General features: G+C 40.4%; 3 protein-coding genes and 1 long non-coding RNA gene across 7 annotated transcripts; 3 read left to right on the forward strand and 1 right to left on the reverse strand.

Moving 5' to 3' along the window:
- Positions 1–8,324: 8,324 nt before the first annotated feature.
- Positions 8,325–10,152, forward strand: LOC116186988 (protein Asterix). Its single transcript, XM_031515552.1, has 3 exons — positions 8,325–8,543; positions 8,661–8,761; positions 9,854–10,152. Exons 1-3 carry the CDS (start codon positions 8,400–8,402, stop codon positions 9,915–9,917), a joined length of 309 nt encoding a protein of 102 aa, XP_031371412.1. The 5' UTR covers positions 8,325–8,399; the 3' UTR covers positions 9,918–10,152.
- A 653-nt stretch (positions 10,153–10,805) lies between these two features.
- LOC116189107 lies at positions 10,806–11,512 on the reverse strand. Its single transcript, XR_004152318.1, has 2 exons — positions 11,177–11,512; positions 10,806–11,105 (listed from the first exon to the last, which is right to left on the reverse strand). It is a non-coding gene; the product is annotated as an uncharacterized LOC116189107 (long non-coding RNA).
- Positions 11,513–11,701: 189 nt separating this feature from the next.
- On the forward strand, positions 11,702–13,549 carry LOC116189106 (40S ribosomal protein S19-3). Its single transcript, XM_031518639.1, has 4 exons — positions 11,702–11,884; positions 12,669–12,759; positions 12,847–13,030; positions 13,206–13,549. The coding sequence occupies exons 1-4, from the start codon at positions 11,801–11,803 to the stop codon at positions 13,276–13,278; spliced, it is 432 nt and encodes a 143-aa protein (XP_031374499.1). The 5' UTR covers positions 11,702–11,800; the 3' UTR covers positions 13,279–13,549.
- Positions 13,550–16,372: 2,823 nt separating this feature from the next.
- LOC116187099 (UDP-glucose 6-dehydrogenase 3-like) lies at positions 16,373–19,992 on the forward strand. 4 transcript variants are annotated; one of them, XM_031515697.1, is made up of 3 exons: positions 17,603–17,801; positions 17,893–17,959; positions 18,212–19,992. In XM_031515697.1, exon 3 carries the CDS (start codon positions 18,236–18,238, stop codon positions 19,676–19,678), a length of 1,443 nt encoding a protein of 480 aa, XP_031371557.1. In that variant the 5' UTR covers positions 17,603–17,801; positions 17,893–17,959; positions 18,212–18,235; the 3' UTR covers positions 19,679–19,992. The 4 variants fall into 4 exon arrangements, with proteins under 4 accessions (XP_031371556.1, XP_031371559.1, XP_031371557.1 ...); XM_031515696.1 differs by lacking the exons at positions 17,603–17,801; positions 17,893–17,959 and adding an exon at positions 16,373–16,514; XM_031515699.1 differs by lacking the exons at positions 17,603–17,801; positions 17,893–17,959 and adding an exon at positions 16,542–17,571.
- Positions 19,993–20,052: the final 60 nt, after the last annotated feature.

A 20,052-nucleotide genomic window follows, 5' to 3' on the forward strand; every position in this document is an offset into this window, starting at 1 on the left:
TCCAAGTATAGAAATCCTTATACTGCATTTGGTTTCAAAGTATGATTTTAAAATCAAATTTTGAAAAAGAGTGGTATAAATTGTTATGTATGGGGCATACCCTTTGACTTTGTATAAGTTATTTTGTTTTGTTGTGGAAAAAAAAGTGGTATAAATGAGACCCACCATTTAACTTTGTATAAATTATTTTGTTTTGTTGTGAGTAGAATTAAGTTAAAGTGTAATTTTAAAATCACACTTTGAAACCAAACAAGCCATTAATCTCTAGTCCTCCTTCATTTTTTGGAAGACATATGATATCACATTTCATCTTACCACCTCTGACAGCACCATCTCGACTTTTCCAAAGAAAAGTGTTACACTTTTTCTCCACTATCTTTAACACTTTTTAAGGCAAAATAATTGTAGCACACCAAAAGTTCACTAAAGAGTGAATGATAGGCTTAATGAGTTGGAGTCTGCCTACATAAGATAATATCCTCATTGCCCAACCATTAATACGACTAGTGATTTTGTCAATGAGAGGTTTACAATCCCTATCAGTGAGCCTACCTGCAATGAGAGGCACTCCCAAGTATCTCACAGGCGAGGAACCCCACTTAAAACCACTCAAATCAAGAATCTCATTCACAGTACGTGCTTCCATCCCAGCACAATATATTTCAGACTTAGCTAGGCTCAATATTAAGCCATACATCTATAAAATTCATCAAAAATAGCAAGGGCAGTCTCGAGGAATCAAGTTCACCTTCCTTGAATACCATTAAGTCATCAGCAAATCCAAGATGAATAAGTTGAAGTCTTTTATAATAAGGGTAGTAGGCAATAAGACCATTAACAACAACTCTATTGAGAAGCTTAGAGAGAACTTCAATAGCCATGACAAACAAATGGTCACCTTGTCTGAGCCGTTTTTTCCCCTGAAAATACCCTTCCAAACCACCATTCACAAGGACAGAGTAACAAGCTCTTGCGACGCACTCGAACACCCAGTCAATAAACACAGTAGGCATACCAATGGCTTGAAAGATATTCTTCAAAAAATCCCAATCAGTAGACTCAAAAGCCTTCATAATATCTGCCTTAATAGTACATCGAGGACTTACTCCCTTTCTGTTATATCCTTTCACTAGTTCATGGGCCAAGAGTATGTTATCACCAATATTTCTGCCACTCACAAAAGTAAAGCAGGATACTCTTTAATTGATTGGCTAGAACCTTAATAATGCACTTGTAAATTACATTACAACATGAGATGGACACGTACTTAGTCATCCTTGAAGGATTTAGAACTTTTTGGACAAGAGTCATAGAAGTATTGTTTACCTCTTTTAAGGGTTTTTCACTGGCAAAGAAATCTTTTTATAGTTGAAGTGAAGTCCATTCATACAATAGCCCATGAAACTTTGAAAAAAATGAGAGCTATACCCATTAAGGCCTAGAGCTCTATCCCCTTCAATGCACCAAAGGGCATATTTAATCTCTATATCAGTAACTGGTTGAGAGAGTAAGACAGAATGCTCCTCAGAAATAGTGAAATTCAGAATGTTTTGTAGAACCGAAGGATGAGCACTTGTAACAAGAGGATCTCATGAGCTCAACAACCTTTGATAGAATCCCACTGCTTCATTAGAAATCATCTCAGCATCATCAAATATGGTGCTATCTTTAGTGTGGACGAGTTTAAGAGTATATTTAGATCTTCTCACTTTAAAAATTTTATGAAAATAACTAGTATTCTGATCTTTTAAAGAAAAACACCACACCCTTGCCTTCTGCTTGTAAAAGCTCCCTTCGGTACTTCTCAATTATAAGTGTGGCTTAACTCTTGTTCAGCAACCAAAAGATAAGAAGAATGATTCCTGTTTAGAATCATTGACTGAACCTCTTTTAGCGTACACTCAGCTTCTTTGACTCTCTTTGAAATATCTTCAAAATTCTCCTTATTGAAATCTTGTGTGTTTGGATTTGAAACTTTGTCCAACTCAACTCAATTTATTTCATAAAAGGACAAAATATGATTGAAATAAGTGAATATGGTGGGGCCCATACCCCATGACAATTCCATCCAAGGAATTCTTCCACATGAGTTGACCTCGAAAGGTCACGGCATACACAGCAAGCGGTTGCCTTTGAGGATTTTTTTTTGCTTTATCTTCCTTTGACTTTTTCCGGGTGAACGTGCCGCAACAATCGGGTAATTGTACGCATGAAAAAAAAACGCAACAAGGATGAATCGTAACAATAATTATTACTAATTTCAAATACAAACACCTCAGTGTATGTCATCGGCCTCATCACTCCGCACGCCATAACCGATTAGCGATACGGTCGCGTACAACGTTCATTTCTGCGCTACTCATGTCCACATCAACTCTAATTCCGTGTTGTTGTGGTGGATTGCGAAATTCATCGTAATCCGTCCACGCATCGCCGTACTCCATAAATAATCTATCATGATAATTATTACGGCGTATAAAATTATGCAAAACAAAACAAGCAAGGACAAAGTTGTCCTTGAGTATACGGTTTGAAGTTCGTCATGGCAGTCAGTATTGCGAATCTCTTTTTCAAAATACCAAAGCAACGCTCGATAATATTACGCACTGACGCATGACGCTGGTTGAATAGCTCTTTTTGAGATGTTAGCGGATAATGATTAGGGAAATCGCTCCGGTGATACCGTTCTCCCTTGTATGGAGTCAAATATCCCGGTATATTTGAAAACTCTACATCAACAACATAATATTGTCCTGCAAAAGAACAAAATGAAAATTAAAGATAACGAATTTCGGCAAGCAATTTCATTGAAAATTATAAAGGTAAAAGCAAATACTCACGACCACGCGGTGCTGGAAAGCGATCAACTGACGCAGCGTCAACAAATATTCTTGAATCGTGTGCTGAACCCTCCCAACCCGTCATCACGTATGTGAACATCATGTCGTGTGTACAAGCAACCAATACATTTTGTGATATATCGGCATTACGATCGCGATAAGGTACTATGTTCGCATGTGGCATGCATGCATCGACATGAGTTCCATCGATAGCTCCAATACAATGCTGCATGAAAATACGCATAATTATATCTAACTCACATATTATACCGAATACAGTTCTATACAATATGAAATTAGTAGATAACATACCCTAAAGAAGCGCCACCTTTCATCATTTTCAATTTCCGACTGGATAATAGCGTTCCGCGGTGTTATAAAAATAACAGTTAATTCTTGCATTCCGCGTGCAATTTGTTTGATAACTCGTGAAACCGTTTCCTTCGAATGCTGAAACTTTTCAGCAACCATTGAAAATCGCATACTATGTGAAATAACCAACATGAACATGCCGACTTGCTCTTCCACGGTAATACCTTTTCTAGTATCTGTGATGTCACAGTGCAATCGCAATGTGTCGCATAGATTTCTAAACACGTGTGGTTCCATTCTGAAGCTTTCGAAGCACCGGACGTCACTCCCTAATAGTTCAACAATATACTGTCGTCCTTGAAGTGCAAAATTTCTACACGGCAAGTTCTGTGGAACGGGATCTTCCATTTGATCATATTGCATCATCAAGGAGTAGAACATACGTTGCATACGTTTATTCTCATTGTCTCCAGGGTTATTGTTATTGTTTGAAGACATGCCATAACGAGACATATTGTTCGCCAAATGATCGCCTATAACTGTGGAAATGAATTCATGAATAAATCGTTAACAGTGAAACAACTCAATTATAATCATAACACAATAACATGCAACACACACATAAAATAAAAACGCATCAGCATAACCAAACACACATAACAAACATCAGCAGTATGAGTTCAGTCAGAAAAATTTAAAAAACGTTGTTTTTCGATGCGTTGAAAAAAAAGAAGGAAGATTTGATCACGCTTGCTTCAATGATGCTCCAGTTGAAATATCCATTCCATTCGTGACTCCTCCTTGAACCACATGAAAAGCCTTCGGGAGCCCGGATCAAGGAGTGCTTTGCCCGCTTTTACAAACAAGGATTAAGGGATTTCTCGATTCTAATTTAGCCAACTCATTGAGGGCTTTCTCGATGCTATTCTTCTCAGGTTTCTCGGGTCTCGATACGGACTTGCTTTTCTTTACCGACGGTGGGGTGTCCTGTTGGTTCTTCGTGAAACTCCCCCTGAATATGTCCATGCACTCCTGCATTTGTGAGCTCTTACTTTGCGATCTTTTCGGTACTCGACGTCGAGACTCGGTTAAAATGGGCTCTGCAACATGGATGGGGTTGTCACTCTCGTCGGATCCTTCTTCCAGATCGACATGGTGTTTCTGCTTTCCCTTCCCCCTAGATAAGAATTCCGCATTTAATCGCCGTTCTTCCTCTAAAGTTGGTGGTGGATCGGTCGAGGATATGCGAAGAACACCGGTGGCCACGGAAGAACTAAACAGTTGCTTCTGCATATCGTAGTGCTTGCATCCTTTACTCCGAAAAGTCTTGTACGCCCTATTCTTCTGTACCAAGAACAACGACATGATCGAAGGAGATCAGTGACATATGCTGGAAACAACAGTAGAAGCCGAACAAACAAAGAAACAAGCGTGTACCTTTATAAACATATCCCAAACATCTGAGTCGGCGGTGATGGTGTTTGTGTCTGCATCCCATCTGACGCCTGTATGCTTTACTATTTTAGAAAATTGGGTGAAATTTGTCTTCATTCTTTGATACTTGTCCTTTACCTTTTGCAAGAACAGATGCTTTTCGGGAAAAAGGTTTATCATTTCATCTGTGATCTCTTTCCAAATGCTAGTCTTCCATGTTGTAGTGTGTGTTCTTCTCATCTTCTCAAGCAGTACGTTTAGGAAAGCTAAGTCCATTTCATCACTCCGTTCGATGATATTTTCCCCTTTTTGAGCCATGCTGCATGCAGTTGCTGTAGCAAAACCTCAACAAATAACATGCAAAACAAAATGAATAACAGCCAAACAACAGTTCGCATCAGAAAGACAATGCAGAAACAGAGCACTTATACTGACTGCCATCTCGCATAAATCCATGAGCCTATTTCATTATTTAAAAAGAAAGGGCAGCTTTGAGGGTATCAGTCAATATACGAACTTCTATGGTGTTTCTCGCAACAAATTGATCACAAACGCCTCACGATTTAAGCAAGTATTATAACTCCGTATAACAAAAGCAATCAAAGTCCTCAGACTGACGCTTGCAAACTGAAATTTCACTGACTTGCAGATCGTTCTCTCATACAATTTCTCAGCAGAGCAGATGCTTTTCGAACCAGCAAAAACACATCAACATGTCTGAGCCTCATAGCAAGTTATCAAACGTTTAGTTTACCTAATATTACTTGTAGAGAACACACGGTATAGTATAACATGCAATTTCAAATATACATTATCATTCGTACATGTCTTCTGCCATATCTGAAGCATGTTTTGATTGAAATTTCCCATAAGAACAGACACGTATCAGTATAAGTGAAGACATAAACCACAATCATAGTCACGAGTTGAAGCTTTCAAAAATCGCAGAAACCGACTGGCCTAACAAAATTAGCAGCAATCAGTCATCAAGTGCATCACAGCAATGAGAAAACAAACAACAATCGAGAAATTTTCAGATTATTGCAGCTCAGCCCACGAACAAGCAGTCAACGAAGAAGAACGAAATAGTAGAAGCACTCGGAGACAGATGCGAGCGAACATACCTGAACTGAGGAATGCTTCGGTTGGGATTCGCGTCTGCCGCTGCTTAAATCGACAAATTCAGCCAAGAACAGAGCACGTCGAGGGGCCCCTACCAATCGGCTTGATGCGCGATAGCTCAGACAAGCGTGATGATGCACAGAAGAAAATCGAATAATTCCTGACAAGATTCGATCTGATCACTGTGAAGACGATCCTCTGCTCGTCACGGACGAACAGTGTCTGCATTTGACGCCATTGATGGAGTAGAAGTGAGAAATCGATGAAATTGAAGGTATGGAGGTGAGTAATCGATGAAATTGAAGGAACCCACTTACCAATCGGCTTCTTCCGCGCTCGATTTCAGATTATTGCAGCCAATTTCATTGCTGCTCTGCAACCCTAAGGACGCTGGGAACAGGATCTTCACGGCGCTGGTCGTTCTTCGGTCCAACGGTAATTTCTCAGTAGAAAATTGGGAAATGCCACATTGACCCACCGATAGAAGAAATTGGGTCCCACAGCAAACTGCATTCAAGCCAAATTTTGTCGTGTAACCATATGGATGGAGTTGAGTTGGAAAATGTTTCCAATCCAAACAAGCTCTTAGCCTCTTCTTCAATTGCTTAATGCTCTTATAGAGAAGAAAATAAGAGTTCCACGAATCTCTCCGATCTAACCATTTTTAACACCTCTTCGTACCTTGGATGGGAGATCCAAAAGTTGAAGAATTTAAAAGTGGTATTCGTGATAACCTTTGAAACGCAGTAGTGACACTTGGGCAGTGGTCTGAAATCATATGGTGTAGAAATTCAACTACAGAACTTGAGTAAGCAGAGTACTAATGCTCATTCACAAGTATCTTATATAATTTCCTATCAATAAACCTCTTGATCTTTTATTCGACCGTGTATAGTAATTACCAACCCAAGGATGGTCTTGCACTTCAACCTCATGCAAAATTCTCAAAATTCATCCATACCATGAAGATCACTCATATCAACATTACTAGCTTCTTTCTCAGTCTTAACAATGTTAAAATCCCAAGAAATAATCCATGGAAATTCCTTAGATTCTTAAGAGATTTCCATAGCGTTGCTCTGTCAGTCACAAAGTTTGCAGCATAAACCACATAAATCTAAAAAAGCAAAGGAGGAATCAATCATGACTGCACAGTGAATATACTACTTAGAGCTTTACGCAACAGAAAATTTCACAATGCTATCATAAAGAATCCACACTCTTCCAAGAGGATGATGTAAATAATTGTGGATAATAGACCAATTTTGGAAAGAACCATTCAAAATCATTTGCATTTTATTCTCCCGCACACGAGTTTCCAAAATGCAAAGAATATTGATCTTATTAGCAGATGCCGATTTGCAAAATTCTCGGTGCTTTAGAGGGTTATTGAACCCTCTGACATATCAAGGAAGTACTTTTGTTATTGGGAACGGGTAGGCAAGGGAGACATACCTTTAGCCGAAGGATCAGTTACATCTTTCCCACCCTTTTTATTCTTGTTATGGTTCTGAGTGATATTGCTCAACATCTCATTCCAGTTCAATGCTGCCCTCCTAGGTTTCTTAGGTGACAATTGAAGCAATTTGGATTGCGGAGGAATAGGAATCTTCTTCTCTGTCTTAGAATTGAGGATAGCAAAATAATTATGAGATTCAATCACTGGCATTGCCACTCTTGTAGAACTTAAGCCAACCCCACTCTTCTTGCTGCTACCTTCCTTCTCAGGGACAAGAATAACTTCAGAGTATTTCACCTTACGAGGACTCTTTGAGACAATGATACTACAAGATTCCTTCACTACCTTCGTACTATCTTCCTCTATATTACTTTCCACCATTACATCCTTTGGAGCCTTTAGGACCTTATGAACAATTGATTTCTCCATTGAATCATCTTTTTCTGACCCACTGTTTCACAGTTTTTACTTTCATATTTTTCACCTACAAATCTTAATTAGTGTTACAAATTAGTCTTTACGCATGAACCAACGAGGGAGTCGCATGTCATCAACCAATTTATTTAATATAAAGATTGACCTTACCCTTCGAATGTTTCGCATTCCTTCCTCACTCCAATATATCCATATAAAATAATTTGGATTCTTTTCACGGGAGCTTCACGTTCGTACGATGAGGAGCTTCCGTATACACTTCCCAAGCAATTTCTCAATTCGTGGTTGGTAGCCCCTTCATGTCCCCTTGTTAATATACATATCAGACTTTATAATTATTGATTTAACATTTTCTCAAGTCCTCCTCCAATAAATTTACATTCCTTTAATATTCGTCTACTCGGTCAATGGAATGAAGTTACTACAAGCCATCAATTCATTATATTTCTAAATTATACTACACAAAGAGTTCATTCACATATAGAAATATGAACGTCTGCGCCTCTAGTACCATTTTAACCAAGAACGGTATGCTCTACAACCAGAAAGTATAATGAGTGTAGGGTCTAATTTCAAAACTTGTGAATATATATGGGACTGTTTGTAAAAATTAAACAAATTTCTTTTTTTCCAATTTTCTTTGCTTTGAGAATGCAAAAGGGAGCAAAATCCTAAATATATAAGTAAATATATTTTCTGTGGAAAAATATATAAATGATTTTAAAAATAATATTATACGGCAGGATCACTGATCTGTACAAGGAGCCCCGCTGCAGAGGAGAGAGCATCTAGGAGAGATGTCGCACAACAACGCCAACGATCCACGTCAGCCGTCGGCGGCGAGGCCGTTCAAGGCACCGGTGGTGTCGCCGCAGGATCTGCCAGTCGACTACTCCGGCTTCATCGCCGTCGTCTTCGGTGTCGCAGGCGTCATGTTCCGGGTAAATTTTGAGATTTTCCAGCCACAGTTTAATCGACGATTGAAGCGATTTCTCATTGCGGATTGGTGAATGATCTATGACTTAGCGTTCTGATTGAATCTTCGCGATGTTTGTCAGTACAAGCTTTGCTCGTGGCTTGCGATTATATTCTCTGTCCAGTCCCTCGCGAACATGAGGAACATGGAGAATGATCTCAAGCAGATCTCCATGGGTATGATGTAAGTTCTCACCTCATATTACTTTCATGACATCAATTTCCTTCCTTTGGTTCCATAGTTGAAGGAGGAGGTCGTATCTAAGCTTTTGCTGAAGCTGAATTTGATTCAACGCTGTTTGTAGAAACCTGAAACGGGAATTGTTCCTTATACAATTAATGGATTGGATAAGCATATGCGATTAGGTGATAAACTGCATAGACTTTCGGTCTTGTTGAATAAACCGAGCATCTTTTCCGGAGGTTCATCTTTGCAATGTGAGATTGAACCATGTGCACTCACCGAATCTAAAAATACTCCTTTAGTTCTGAGTGTTTGCGGATCGTGTGGAGTCCGTAAAGTAGCCAATATACTTTATAAATAATAAAATTGTAGACTTGATCGGTTTAGCATCTACTATGAAATGAGATAAATTTGCCGATGCAGTATCACAATGAGGTGTGGCAGCTAAGAGACTTGTGAGTTCTTTTACATCAGGTTAAAAGTTTTATACTTGAGTATCTGTTTAATGGGATGTCCCCTTTCGCGAGAGGATGAAGAGGATGTTGTCACATCTCTTAACTCGAGCGTATTTTCAGAGTTGAGCTTATCTTTGGGTTAAATTTCTCTGATGTTGATGGCACTATGTGGCATTGACACAACCACTGCTTCGACAAAAGTCCGAGTATTGTGATGTGAGTTTGTTGATCGTTTCAGTAGAATAATCCCTAAGATTAGATTTGCTTGGCATTTGATCTCCTGTACCCTGTATTATCCTTGAAGAATGCCAAGCATGATACTCTCGGGATCCTTTATTTTCTATGCACAGTCTTATATATTCAAAACAATTTTGCTAATAGAAGAACCTGAGTCTTCCCTGTCAAAGTTGGGCTTGCGCCTACTTGTGAAGCATGCGGACTTAGTTGAATATTGTTTGCTTGTGAACTGTTCCTTTTGCTTGATTTGGTGATTTTGCAATATGGATCAAGACAGAGGCAATGGTTTTCAGCAACCATATTTGCAAAAGCATGCCTGTATGCTCTGAATGATCTGATATTAATCAGATTTCTGGTTTCCGGTTAATATTATTCATCCATGGCTATTTTGATTTTGCAGGTTTGCTATCATGGGATTGGTAACGACCTACTTCGGCCCGCCCCGACCAGCGTCACGAAAATGAGATTCTTAGAGTTGCAGATGTGGCATCTACAGCTGCATGAGGGTTCCATTTAAATTTGTTATCTTGTTTGTAACTTATTCGGGAACTTGTTCCGTTGAAAATTTTTTAACGGATCATAGATACGTTTGATTTCTTAAACAAAATCGCCAGTTTGGTAGGTCGGAGTTCGAACTAAAGGAATTTTAGCGGTATCGTAGCTCTTATGTTATTTGATATCATTCCATTTTCATTGTCATACGAAACCAGACCACCAACTATCCGTTCATTGCTTAAAAATTGAGAGGACGAGCCTAATTTCTTTAACAGAAGCAATAAGCATATGTCAGACTTGTATTTAGGCTTAATTTGGGAGTGCCATTGCTAATGCAGAAGTGTTATAGGAGGATTGCTGAAAATTAATTGCTCATTCTCATTAACTGTTTGGCAAAACATTTTCAAAATTGCTGAAACTCAAAATATCATATTATAAATGACAACTTTGTATAATAAAAAATTGTGATATGTTATTTAATTTGTACAAGAGTTTATTACCATTAATATAATGAATATAATAGATGGAGACACATTAAATTGTATGTACAACTCTAAATTCAATATCATTAGTTTAATTTATAATTTTTGGATTGCAACATAATTTAGACAACGAGTGACGTAGAAATTAAATGCATTAGTATAAATTATGAAAATCTTATGAGGATAAAAATGGAAATATAGGAAAATTTGAGTAAACGTTGTTTCCCTCATTTGCACCAAAGGTGCCTTTGGATGATTATGCGGTGGAAAAGCAATTAATCCACCGCAATCACAATGCCAAACGAAGCCTTAAGCATCTGCCATGAGAACTAATTACCACACGAGGTAAGTTGAAATTTCATTTTAGAAGTCAGGTTTCGATCAAACAGTATATATATTTATTTATTTTTTGGTTGAAAAGGATAAGTCTATTAAATTAACTAGCCAATGTCGGTTCCCATATGGGTGTTAATACAGATAGAACGAGTGCTAGCAGCACCGATAAGATCAGCAAACAATAGTTCAAGAACCCCACTTGGAGGTTCATCAAAGAGTACAAACTCCTGAGCAGTATCTACTCCATCCCTAGACAAGCGAGCCATAAAATCAGCCACCGAGTTAGGTTCGCGGTAGATATGCTTCATCCGAATCCTCGCAAAGTGCCCCGTCAAGAACCTGCAATCCGAAATTAAAGGCATCAGTGCAAGATTCTCGTTTGTGTGGCCAAGGGTTAGATCATACACTACCTTGGCATCTGGCTCTATCTCGAGAGCTGGGATGCCCGTTTCACGTGCTAAGACCAATCCATCCCTCAGTGCCCAACGCTCAGCTAGCGAGTTTTTGGAGATGCCCAGAAATCGAGAAAATCCTCGAACCCAAACACCTTAGCAATTCCGAAGGACACCACCTGGCCCCGCCCTTCCCGGCGAACCTTGAGCTGATAGAAGTTCCAAGTGCCATCATTGTTAAGGATATCCTTAACTTTGAGATTAATATCTGATCTAGATAGAGGGCCATGTAACATAGATCTGAGGGGAGTATAACCAACCCAACAATCCTTCCACGAGTTGATTTTTGAACCATCACCCGCAGACCACTTGGAGCCAAGCATACAGATCTGGTTACCAGTTTGTATAGCTGTCCGGTCCAACGAGTTAAAGAGGCTCATCAGCCCATCCAAGTTTGCATGGAGCCCGGCCCAGGGTCAAAAATGTAAATTTCAGACATCAACTCGTGAGAAGCACGTGACTTGAAAGTCTAAAACCCTAATCCCGTCGACGTTTCGTCTCTCTCACCCCATTACGTCTCCTCGCAGCTGCAGCGCCGCCCACAGCAGAGAAACAGCAGCTCGGGGGAGGAGCGAGAGAGAGATGGCGACGGCGAGGACGGTGAAGGACGTTTCCCCTCACGAGTTCGTCAAGGCTTACGCCGCCCACCTGAAGCGCTCCGGCAAGGTCTCCGTCTCTCTCTCTCTCTAATATTTCTTCGTAGTTTGCTGTTTCGGTGTTCCGCTTATTGGATCATGTGCAGTTTTCCTCCGAGATAGCTATATTTTGAGCTTATGTTGCTGGTTCAAGCGATCTATTGAATGCTCGAATTGCGTTAGGTTTTGGATTTGATAGTGAATCGTAGCTTTGGTCGTCTACTGCTGATGAAAGGGATGAATGATCGGACATTGTCCGAAATTGTTGATTATTGGCACTTGGCAGCTCATGAGTTAGATTCCTCCATGGTTGTTGCACAGTTTTGTACTTTTGACTGTAGTGTTTTTGTAATGTCGGGTAGCTTGATATAATTTTGTGAAGGTGCTCTCTTTGTGCTTACAATCAATTCTGCCTGTCCTGTGAAAAGCCACTAGCTTTGAGTTCAATAATGACCACATGATTACACGGTGGAATCTCTAAAGAAATGATGATTAACTATCATTTTTGCATTTTTCCTCTACTGGGTGATAAGTGAACTTTGCTGTTTGTCGGGCCAAATGTTGCTCTAAGTTTAGCGGAAAAGGTTTGATTGGATGTGTTTGTGAACTTGAACTAGTACATATAAAGAGCTAATCTGTCAAGTACAATAATAAACTAAAATGTCTCGGTTGAATTGTTTCTATTGGTCACCTCGTGTCTTCTTGCAGCAGGTGACACCATTTTTCATTGCATTTCGCAATTCTGTTGAATACGGATGCTCTGTTTATGTAAAGCGTATGTTCACTCTATGATTTTGGTTTTCAATGAAAATTAGATAGAGCTTCCTCAGTGGACTGATATCGTGAAGACGGCTACATTCAAGGAACTTGCTCCATATGACCCTGATTGGTACTATATTAGAGCTGGTACTAATCTCTCTATCCATCTTGTCTGAGCAGATGAAACACTCCGATTATTTTTGTTTCTTAGGACTGATTTCATTTGTACTGCAGCTTCTATGGCAAGGAAGATCTACCTCAGGGGAGGCCTCGGTGTTGGTGCCTTCCGTAGGATCTATGGTGGGAGCAAGAGGAATGGAAGCCGCCCACCCCACTTCTGCAAGAGCAGTGGGTCCGTAGCTCGCCACATTCTTCAGCAGTTGCAGAACATGAACATTATTGACATCGACCCTAGGGGGTAAGTTCTCTTTCCACATTTCTTTCAAGCTGCGTAGTTTGAAACTCAATTTTCAATTGTAATGGACAGCTTCATATATGAAAGGTTTATGGGGTGATTCAACAGAGATAATTACTGCAGTGTCTGCTGATGTTCTTGTATTACTTAAACTCTTGTTATTTGTTCATTAAAACAGTGGAAGGAAAATAACGTCGAGCGGCCAGCGCGATCTTGACCAAGTTGCCGGAAGGATTGCTGTCGCCCATTAAAAGATGCAACTTGGGCATTCTCCTGGTGGATGCAGAATACTAGTGAATTTTGGGTCTCGATGTTCTTGGTTCAAACAGGAATGGTTATATGTTGCACAATCTTCCGATTTTTCCTTTTGCTGAGCTTGTTACTTTGAGAAAGATATTTTATGGATTGGTGTTTCATTTGTAGTAGTATCCACTTAATCGTATGATTGACTCTGGAACTCGGCTTTCGATGATAAGCTTATCTCAGTTGAGAAATATGAAAAGTTTGTGAGATTATCCGCAAGGGGAATGTCTGTTCGGAGAGTGTTGGATTAAGCAATTAATTGAGTAAGACCCTCTCAGAAGCCATTCCATTATGAAGGAGACAAGGGTGGTTGGAGGAAAGCTTACTTTATGTTGATGCTCTACAAGCCAATAGTAGCTTTTACGACTCTAGCTTGTCTCGATTATTTTCTGAGATTTGTGGGAGTTTGTGGTAAGAGGCTCGGGTTGGTTGGTTGTCCAGGCGTCGGGGTTTCAAATGCCTCTTTGTTCCTCTATAGTTTCTTGCAGTGCATCGGGAATTCGTGTCAATTATTCATCGGGGTTTGGAGTAGAATGTGCGCTCGACCAAGAGGTCTTGATAGGCCTTCTGAAACCTTTGTAAGTAGTGCCTTGGTGGTGTAAAAAGCTGTTGACTCGGATCTGTGATTGTCTGCTAATCCAAATGGCCCAGTGTGATTAAAGGAAAGGGCATTGACTTGCCACGGCGATTGTTGTATGGATAGAAGAATTTTGAAAGAAGAGAATCAAAGCCGCCTAACACAACATAAGGCCATGTACCTTAGGAACTGAGAGGATCCTAAAGACAAAGGAGGGAATTGTTTAGACATGAATGGCTCTGCATCTTCCCCGTAACACCGAGAAGGAATATGTCCAGACGAACGTGTTGATTCGACGATGGTGATCTGAGATGTTCTGGAAGGTGAAGATTGGATTGGGAGAAAGTTGCTCCGTAATTGGGGGTTTGGTAAAGCTTCAAAATGACTCTTTTTCCATGCTGCAGAATTGAGCAATAGCCACGTACAAAAAATTCAATCATGTCAGGTAGGAATAATAATATAATGTTGGTATGGTATGACATTTTTCTTACTGAATGTAGTTGGAAGTGGGCTTGTTGCTTTGTCACCCTCAGGCCCCCAACTCACCATCTGATTGAAGAAATCTCTCCATCACTTTGACTTCCAACTTCTCTTCTTCTTTTCAAAAGGGCCTGCCGAATGTTTTCCTCTTGTCGAATTCCCTTTGGCCCAAAAATATCAGAGAGAGAGAGAGAGAGCGAGGAGGGGGGAGAACAAAAGCTGTAGTTGTTTTTTTTTTTTTGGGTTATTTTCACATTCTGCAGTCAATCATCAACGGATAACAGACCAGAAACGCAAGCCTGCCCGTGATTTCGGGCACGACTTCCAATGCCTTACGTGGAAACTAATATTTTGGAGTAAATATTGAGTGAATATTACTGATCGACTTGAATGTATAACACTCAATGCATGAAAGTGAAAAATTAACCCCACAATAAACTTATAGATTTTCACTTACAAGCATTTCGATTGGTTCTTACTCATTTAATATTTTCACAATATTTCGGACTGTGCGATAGGCGTAGCCGCTAGCCATGCTAAGAAGGGGAAGAAAGATAACACCTTGAATCCGTCCGAGTCATTCGGAATGTTGTCAGGTCCCGACTAAACCACATAGATTCCGGTTGAGCTAGATTTAACTAAGTCGCCCTTATGGTGGGCTTCAACATCTGTGCGGGAGGCTGTCGGCACCGTCGGGGTGACAAAATGCCCTCAAATAATTTTTTGCTGAATAATGCCCTCAAATCTCTGGCGCGACTAAAGAGTTGCCATGGGATCAAATTTTTGGAGGAAGAGCTTCCAGAAGAATTTAGCGTTGTCTATGTCTCATGACTTTTGTCAACCGCCTAATAATCCGCAAATGCACTATCGAATGCGACTTTTTCTTCACCGGAATGCCTAATTTTATAGAATCGTGCACTTTGATAACTCGTCGTAAAAATGCTTAATTTGGCGGATTCGCTCATCATTGTTAAAGCTTAGTTCGCGAATGGCTCGTTAATGATCTCACGGCCACCGGACTGGACGCACTAATGTGGATTAAGTTTAGGGAGCGAAACCGTAACCAACGAAAAACTTTGGCAAAATATTAGGATGGATTCAAAAACTTTGAAGGTCTATATTACAAGAAATTGAAAAGTTTTTGGTCTTTCCCAAGGTGGCCCCAAGGACGCAACCTTGTAATCAGTGGACTTGACATCAACTTTTTTCACATCAAAGACTTTGGAACAATTGATGATGCGATCCGATCCCCATGGCGGGCTCCTAAATGAAGACTTTCGAAAAGTAATGGACTTCTCCTCGGGTTCTAATTAGGCTTGTTCGATATATTCTAACGATAATCTCATGTCGGATGACGACCGTAATGTGAAACCCGAACAATTTCACATCCGCGCTGCAACGTTATAACTTTTGCTCGATCGACACATTGGAAGGAAGACAAAACAAATATCATTGTATATCAACAGTCAATGAGTTGCCACGACATATGAGGAACAAAGAGTTCCCATTAAAGTTGTCGGCAATATTAAAAAAAAAAATAAATAGATACGGTATGATATTTGATAGTGCAATAATTTCTATAAGAGATGGAGACAGATTGTTCAATGATCTCTGCATAATAAAATGTGAAAATTACTTTTTTCTACATGTAGTATCTAAAAATTCAATAAAATATAATAAATTTAATCGGGAGATCGAGTATTAAAAGTTATTCTTCCTCCCAATAAGTGTGTTTATTGGAATTCGAATTTGTATTTTTCTCTTTACAGTATGGGATATTTATCACTCAATCAACATTTTTGTTCGTGTGGGAATGCATTTTGGCAAATGCAAAAGAAGGAATGAGAGTACAGCTGGCAATGCCATGACAGCTGTCACCTTCTCAATGGACTGTCACTTGAGCTGGGACACAAGGGTCGTAATTATATACTTACCATGCATGATCATCTCAGGAAAAAAAAAATTTAAATTGAAATATATTTGTAAATAAATGAACATCATCGGACAGTTTCTTCATCTTTCCCTCTGTTCTGTCTCTGTCTGTTGCTTCTGCGAATTGCTTGTGAGGCAGTACACTTTCACTTCACGCAGTTGATAGAAGAGGAGCAAGAGCATTGCACCAGATAGGTATGAGTATCATCACGTTAACCTCACCTCACTCCCTTTGCTTTTGATCCCTTGAAACCTTGCAATTTGCAATTTTCATGATTTTACGTTTCGAGACGGAACTGAAAGTTGATGATTTCCGGTGCAATTTGTCTTATCTTAGTATTGTAAAAGTTTACTTTTTTTTTTTTTGGCTGTTAAAACTAATCATGGGGTGTGATCTCGGTGGGGGTGGCTTTGAACTCACTCACTCGGTCACTCCGCACCGACAAGCACGTTGTTTCTGCACCTTAATTAAAGCTTCCGAAACTTTACTATTTTGCTGCCGAGGTTGTTTTTAGCAGTTAATTCATTATCATAGCTGTTGTCGCATTGGAAAGCTCATTCCTTTTCATGGAAAATCGCTTGGCTTGGCTTATTTACGCAACTGGGTTTCGACAGAGAAGGCAGAATTTTTTATTTCTCTGGGGATATTATGGAAAGTACATCAATGAAATATTGCCCCCTTTTAGTCTAAAAACCAGGATGCATGTCGTGAATCTTGTGATTGATTTTTGGGATCTTGAGCTTACCGTTCCTGCAAAATTTATTCTGCATGCATGACGAAGTTTCATTGCTCAGGGCCTATTTTACAGTCGCTAGCTATCATATTAACCAATCGGCATCAGATAATGAGAAATTTTGATTTATTTGAGACTCATAATAAATCGAGGAAAAAAATCCTCTTTGAAATATAAAATACAGATTTTTTCCGAGGAAAGTGTTTTTATGAGAAAAAACAAAGGGTCGTTGATTTGGACTTTCTTTCCAGCTACTTATGAGAAAAATCGTTGATGTGGGGACAAAAAAAGATAAATTATTGTAATTAATTGATATTATGGTAAATACTCGCGTGTGATTAATACTAATTCATAGGTTCGGCGCGATCTAATTGCTGAAAATCCGCCTCCTTTTTAATATATATATATATATATATATATATTAATTACTATGGTACAAAGGGCATTCGGTTTTTTCAGTTCCCCCTGTTCGAAGGAAAAACAAGCGGCTAAAACCTTCCCTTGTTTGTCACTAAAAGGTATACATTTATCACGAAACGTGTTGAACGTTCAGGTTCGGAGCCCCCTTCTGGTGATCTGATCTGACTTTGCTTTATCCTGTGAAAGATCACTACTGTAACGTAGATCTTAGGGTTGGCAGGGTTTTAATGCTTGGAGTATTTAAGTTCCCGCTTTAGGCACTCTTTCTAGCATTTTAATTCCATCTGAAAGGGCTCTGAGTTCCCCCTCTATATATATTCTCCCTAAGGTAGTAGTAGTATAGCGAATTCGATAATATTATCATTTTCGTGTTTATCTGATCAACTCTCTAAGTTCTGACTTTCCGGGGTTTGTTGCAGTGAGATTGATTCGGTTTGCTTTCGGTTAAGCTTTTCCTCTTCCATTGTCTCGAAATCAATCAGAGAGGTTGCTGCTTGTTCTGCTGTTGGTTCGAGTGTTTTTTTGCGTAAATTGTAGAATATGTAGCATGTAATAATTTCTTCGGGATTTGGAATCTCCTACAATCTTTCTCGATCAATATATGCATCTACGAATAGGTGGAAGAGTAGATTTTCTGTATACGTCCATGCTTAAGAATTGAAGCTCACTTGTTCGAGAACTTGTCTGTTAATGGAAAGTAAAACACCAATGGCTTCCTCTTCTTTTCCTATCTTCCAGGCCGTTTGACTTGTCGATCACACGATGGTGAAGATCTGCTGCATCGGAGCCGGCTATGTTGGGGGCCCCACCATGGCGGTCATTGCCCTCAAGTGCCCCTCGGTTGAGGTGGTTGTTGTGGACATCTCGGTCCCTCGGATCAATGCTTGGAATAGCGACCATCTCCCCATCTACGAGCCTGGGCTGGACGAGGTTGTGCAGCAGTGCCGGGGAAGAAACCTCTTCTTCAGCACCAATGTTGAGAAACATGTCTCAGAGGCTGACATAATCTTTGTGTCGGTGAACACCCCAACTAAGACCCGTGGCCTTGGGGCAGGGAAAGCTGCAGACTTGACCTACTGGGAGAGCGCTGCACGTATGATCGCTGATGTTGCAAAGTCAGACAAGATCGTGGTGGAGAAATCGACTGTCCCTGTTAAGACTGCTGAGGCGATAGAGAAGATCCTGACCCACAACAGCAAGGGGATCAACTACCAGATCCTTTCAAACCCTGAATTTCTCGCCGAGGGGACTGCAATTCAGGACCTCCTGAATCCTGACCGGGTTCTCATCGGAGGGCGAGAAACTCCGGATGGGCAGAAGGCAATTAAGGCATTGAAGGATGTCTATGCCCAGTGGGTCCCAGAGGAAAGGATCATCACGACCAATCTCTGGTCCGCCGAGCTGTCGAAGCTCGCAGCTAACGCGTTTCTGGCGCAGAGGATCTCATCTGTGAATGCCATGTCGGCACTCTGCGAGGCTACCGGGGCTGATGTGTCTGAGGTCTCATATGCTATTGGGAAGGACTCGAGGATCGGGCCCAAGTTCCTGAACGCAAGTGTCGGTTTCGGTGGTTCATGCTTCCAAAAGGACATCCTTAACCTCGTCTACATTTGTGAGTGCAATGGCCTCAGTGAGGTTGCCTGTTACTGGAAACAGGTCATCAAGGTGAACGATTACCAGAAGAGCCGGTTTGTCAACCGGGTCGTCTCGTCCATGTTCAATACCGTCTCGGGGAAGAAGATCGCGATCTTCGGGTTTGCCTTCAAGAAGGACACTGGGGACACGAGGGAGACCCCAGCAATCGACGTCTGCAAGGGCCTTTTGGGGGACAAGGCGAGCTTGAGTATTTACGACCCGCAGGTCACAGAGGACCAGATCCAGCGGGACCTCTCGATGGGCAAGTTTGACTGGGACCACCCGATCCACCTCCAGCCCGTGAGCCCGACCTCGATCAAGCAAGTGAGCGTGGTGTGGGACCCGTACCAGGCGGCGAGGGACGCGCACGGGCTTTGCATCCTGACTGAGTGGGACGAGTTCAAGAGGCTCGATTATGAGAAGATCTATGAGAGCATGCGGAAGCCGGCTTTCGTGTTTGACGGGAGGAACGTTGTCGATGCGGAGAAGCTGAGGGAGCTGGGTTTTATCGTGTACTCGATCGGGAAGCCGCTGGATCCGTGGCTGAAGGACATGCCTGCCTTGGCGTGAGGGCAATAATAATAGGGGAGGGAAAGGTTTAAAGCTTTCAAGTGCGTCTTTGCTTTTTCTAACTTTATGTTCTGATTTTCTCATTCTTTAATATCTTTAGATATCAATATGCTGAGAAAGATCGAGAGTCAGAGGCGTTATATTTATATAGTCGAAAAGCCATATCATTATTATTATTATTATCATTATTAAATCATCATATCATCATCATTATTTGTTAGTGTTATTAGTACTAGGTTTATAGTTACTATCATATTACATGTACTGTTTCTGGCTTTTATCTACAGAATAAGAACTTCATGTGAGTTCTTCTATGGTGGTTTATATCTTATAAACGATATTTTCTTTTTTCTAAGAATATACAACAAGATGAC

The sequence above is a fragment of the Punica granatum genome, chromosome 8 (genome assembly GCF_007655135.1).
Source record: "Punica granatum isolate Tunisia-2019 chromosome 8, ASM765513v2, whole genome shotgun sequence".
In the NCBI taxonomy this organism is placed as follows: Eukaryota; Viridiplantae; Streptophyta; class Magnoliopsida; order Myrtales; family Lythraceae; genus Punica; species Punica granatum.

Bases quoted from the DNA above. Each gene is read 5' to 3' on its own strand.
- LOC116187099 (XM_031515696.1), top strand. From the start codon at position 18,236: ATGGTGAAGATCTGCTGCATCGGAGCCGGCTATGTTGGGGGCCCCACC.
- LOC116186988 (XM_031515552.1), top strand. From the start codon at position 8,400: ATGTCGCACAACAACGCCAACGATCCACGTCAGCCGTCGGCGGCGAGG. The intron at 8,544-8,660 runs GTAAATTTTGAG...GATGTTTGTCAG, and splicing joins TCGCAGGCGTCATGTTCCGG to TACAAGCTTTGCTCGTGGCT. The intron at 8,762-9,853 runs GTAAGTTCTCAC...TTGATTTTGCAG, and splicing joins CAGATCTCCATGGGTATGAT to GTTTGCTATCATGGGATTGG.
- LOC116189106 (XM_031518639.1), top strand. From the start codon at position 11,801: ATGGCGACGGCGAGGACGGTGAAGGACGTTTCCCCTCACGAGTTCGTC. The intron at 11,885-12,668 runs GTCTCCGTCTCT...AATGAAAATTAG, and splicing joins ACCTGAAGCGCTCCGGCAAG to ATAGAGCTTCCTCAGTGGAC. The intron at 13,031-13,205 runs GTAAGTTCTCTT...TCATTAAAACAG, and splicing joins ATTGACATCGACCCTAGGGG to TGGAAGGAAAATAACGTCGA.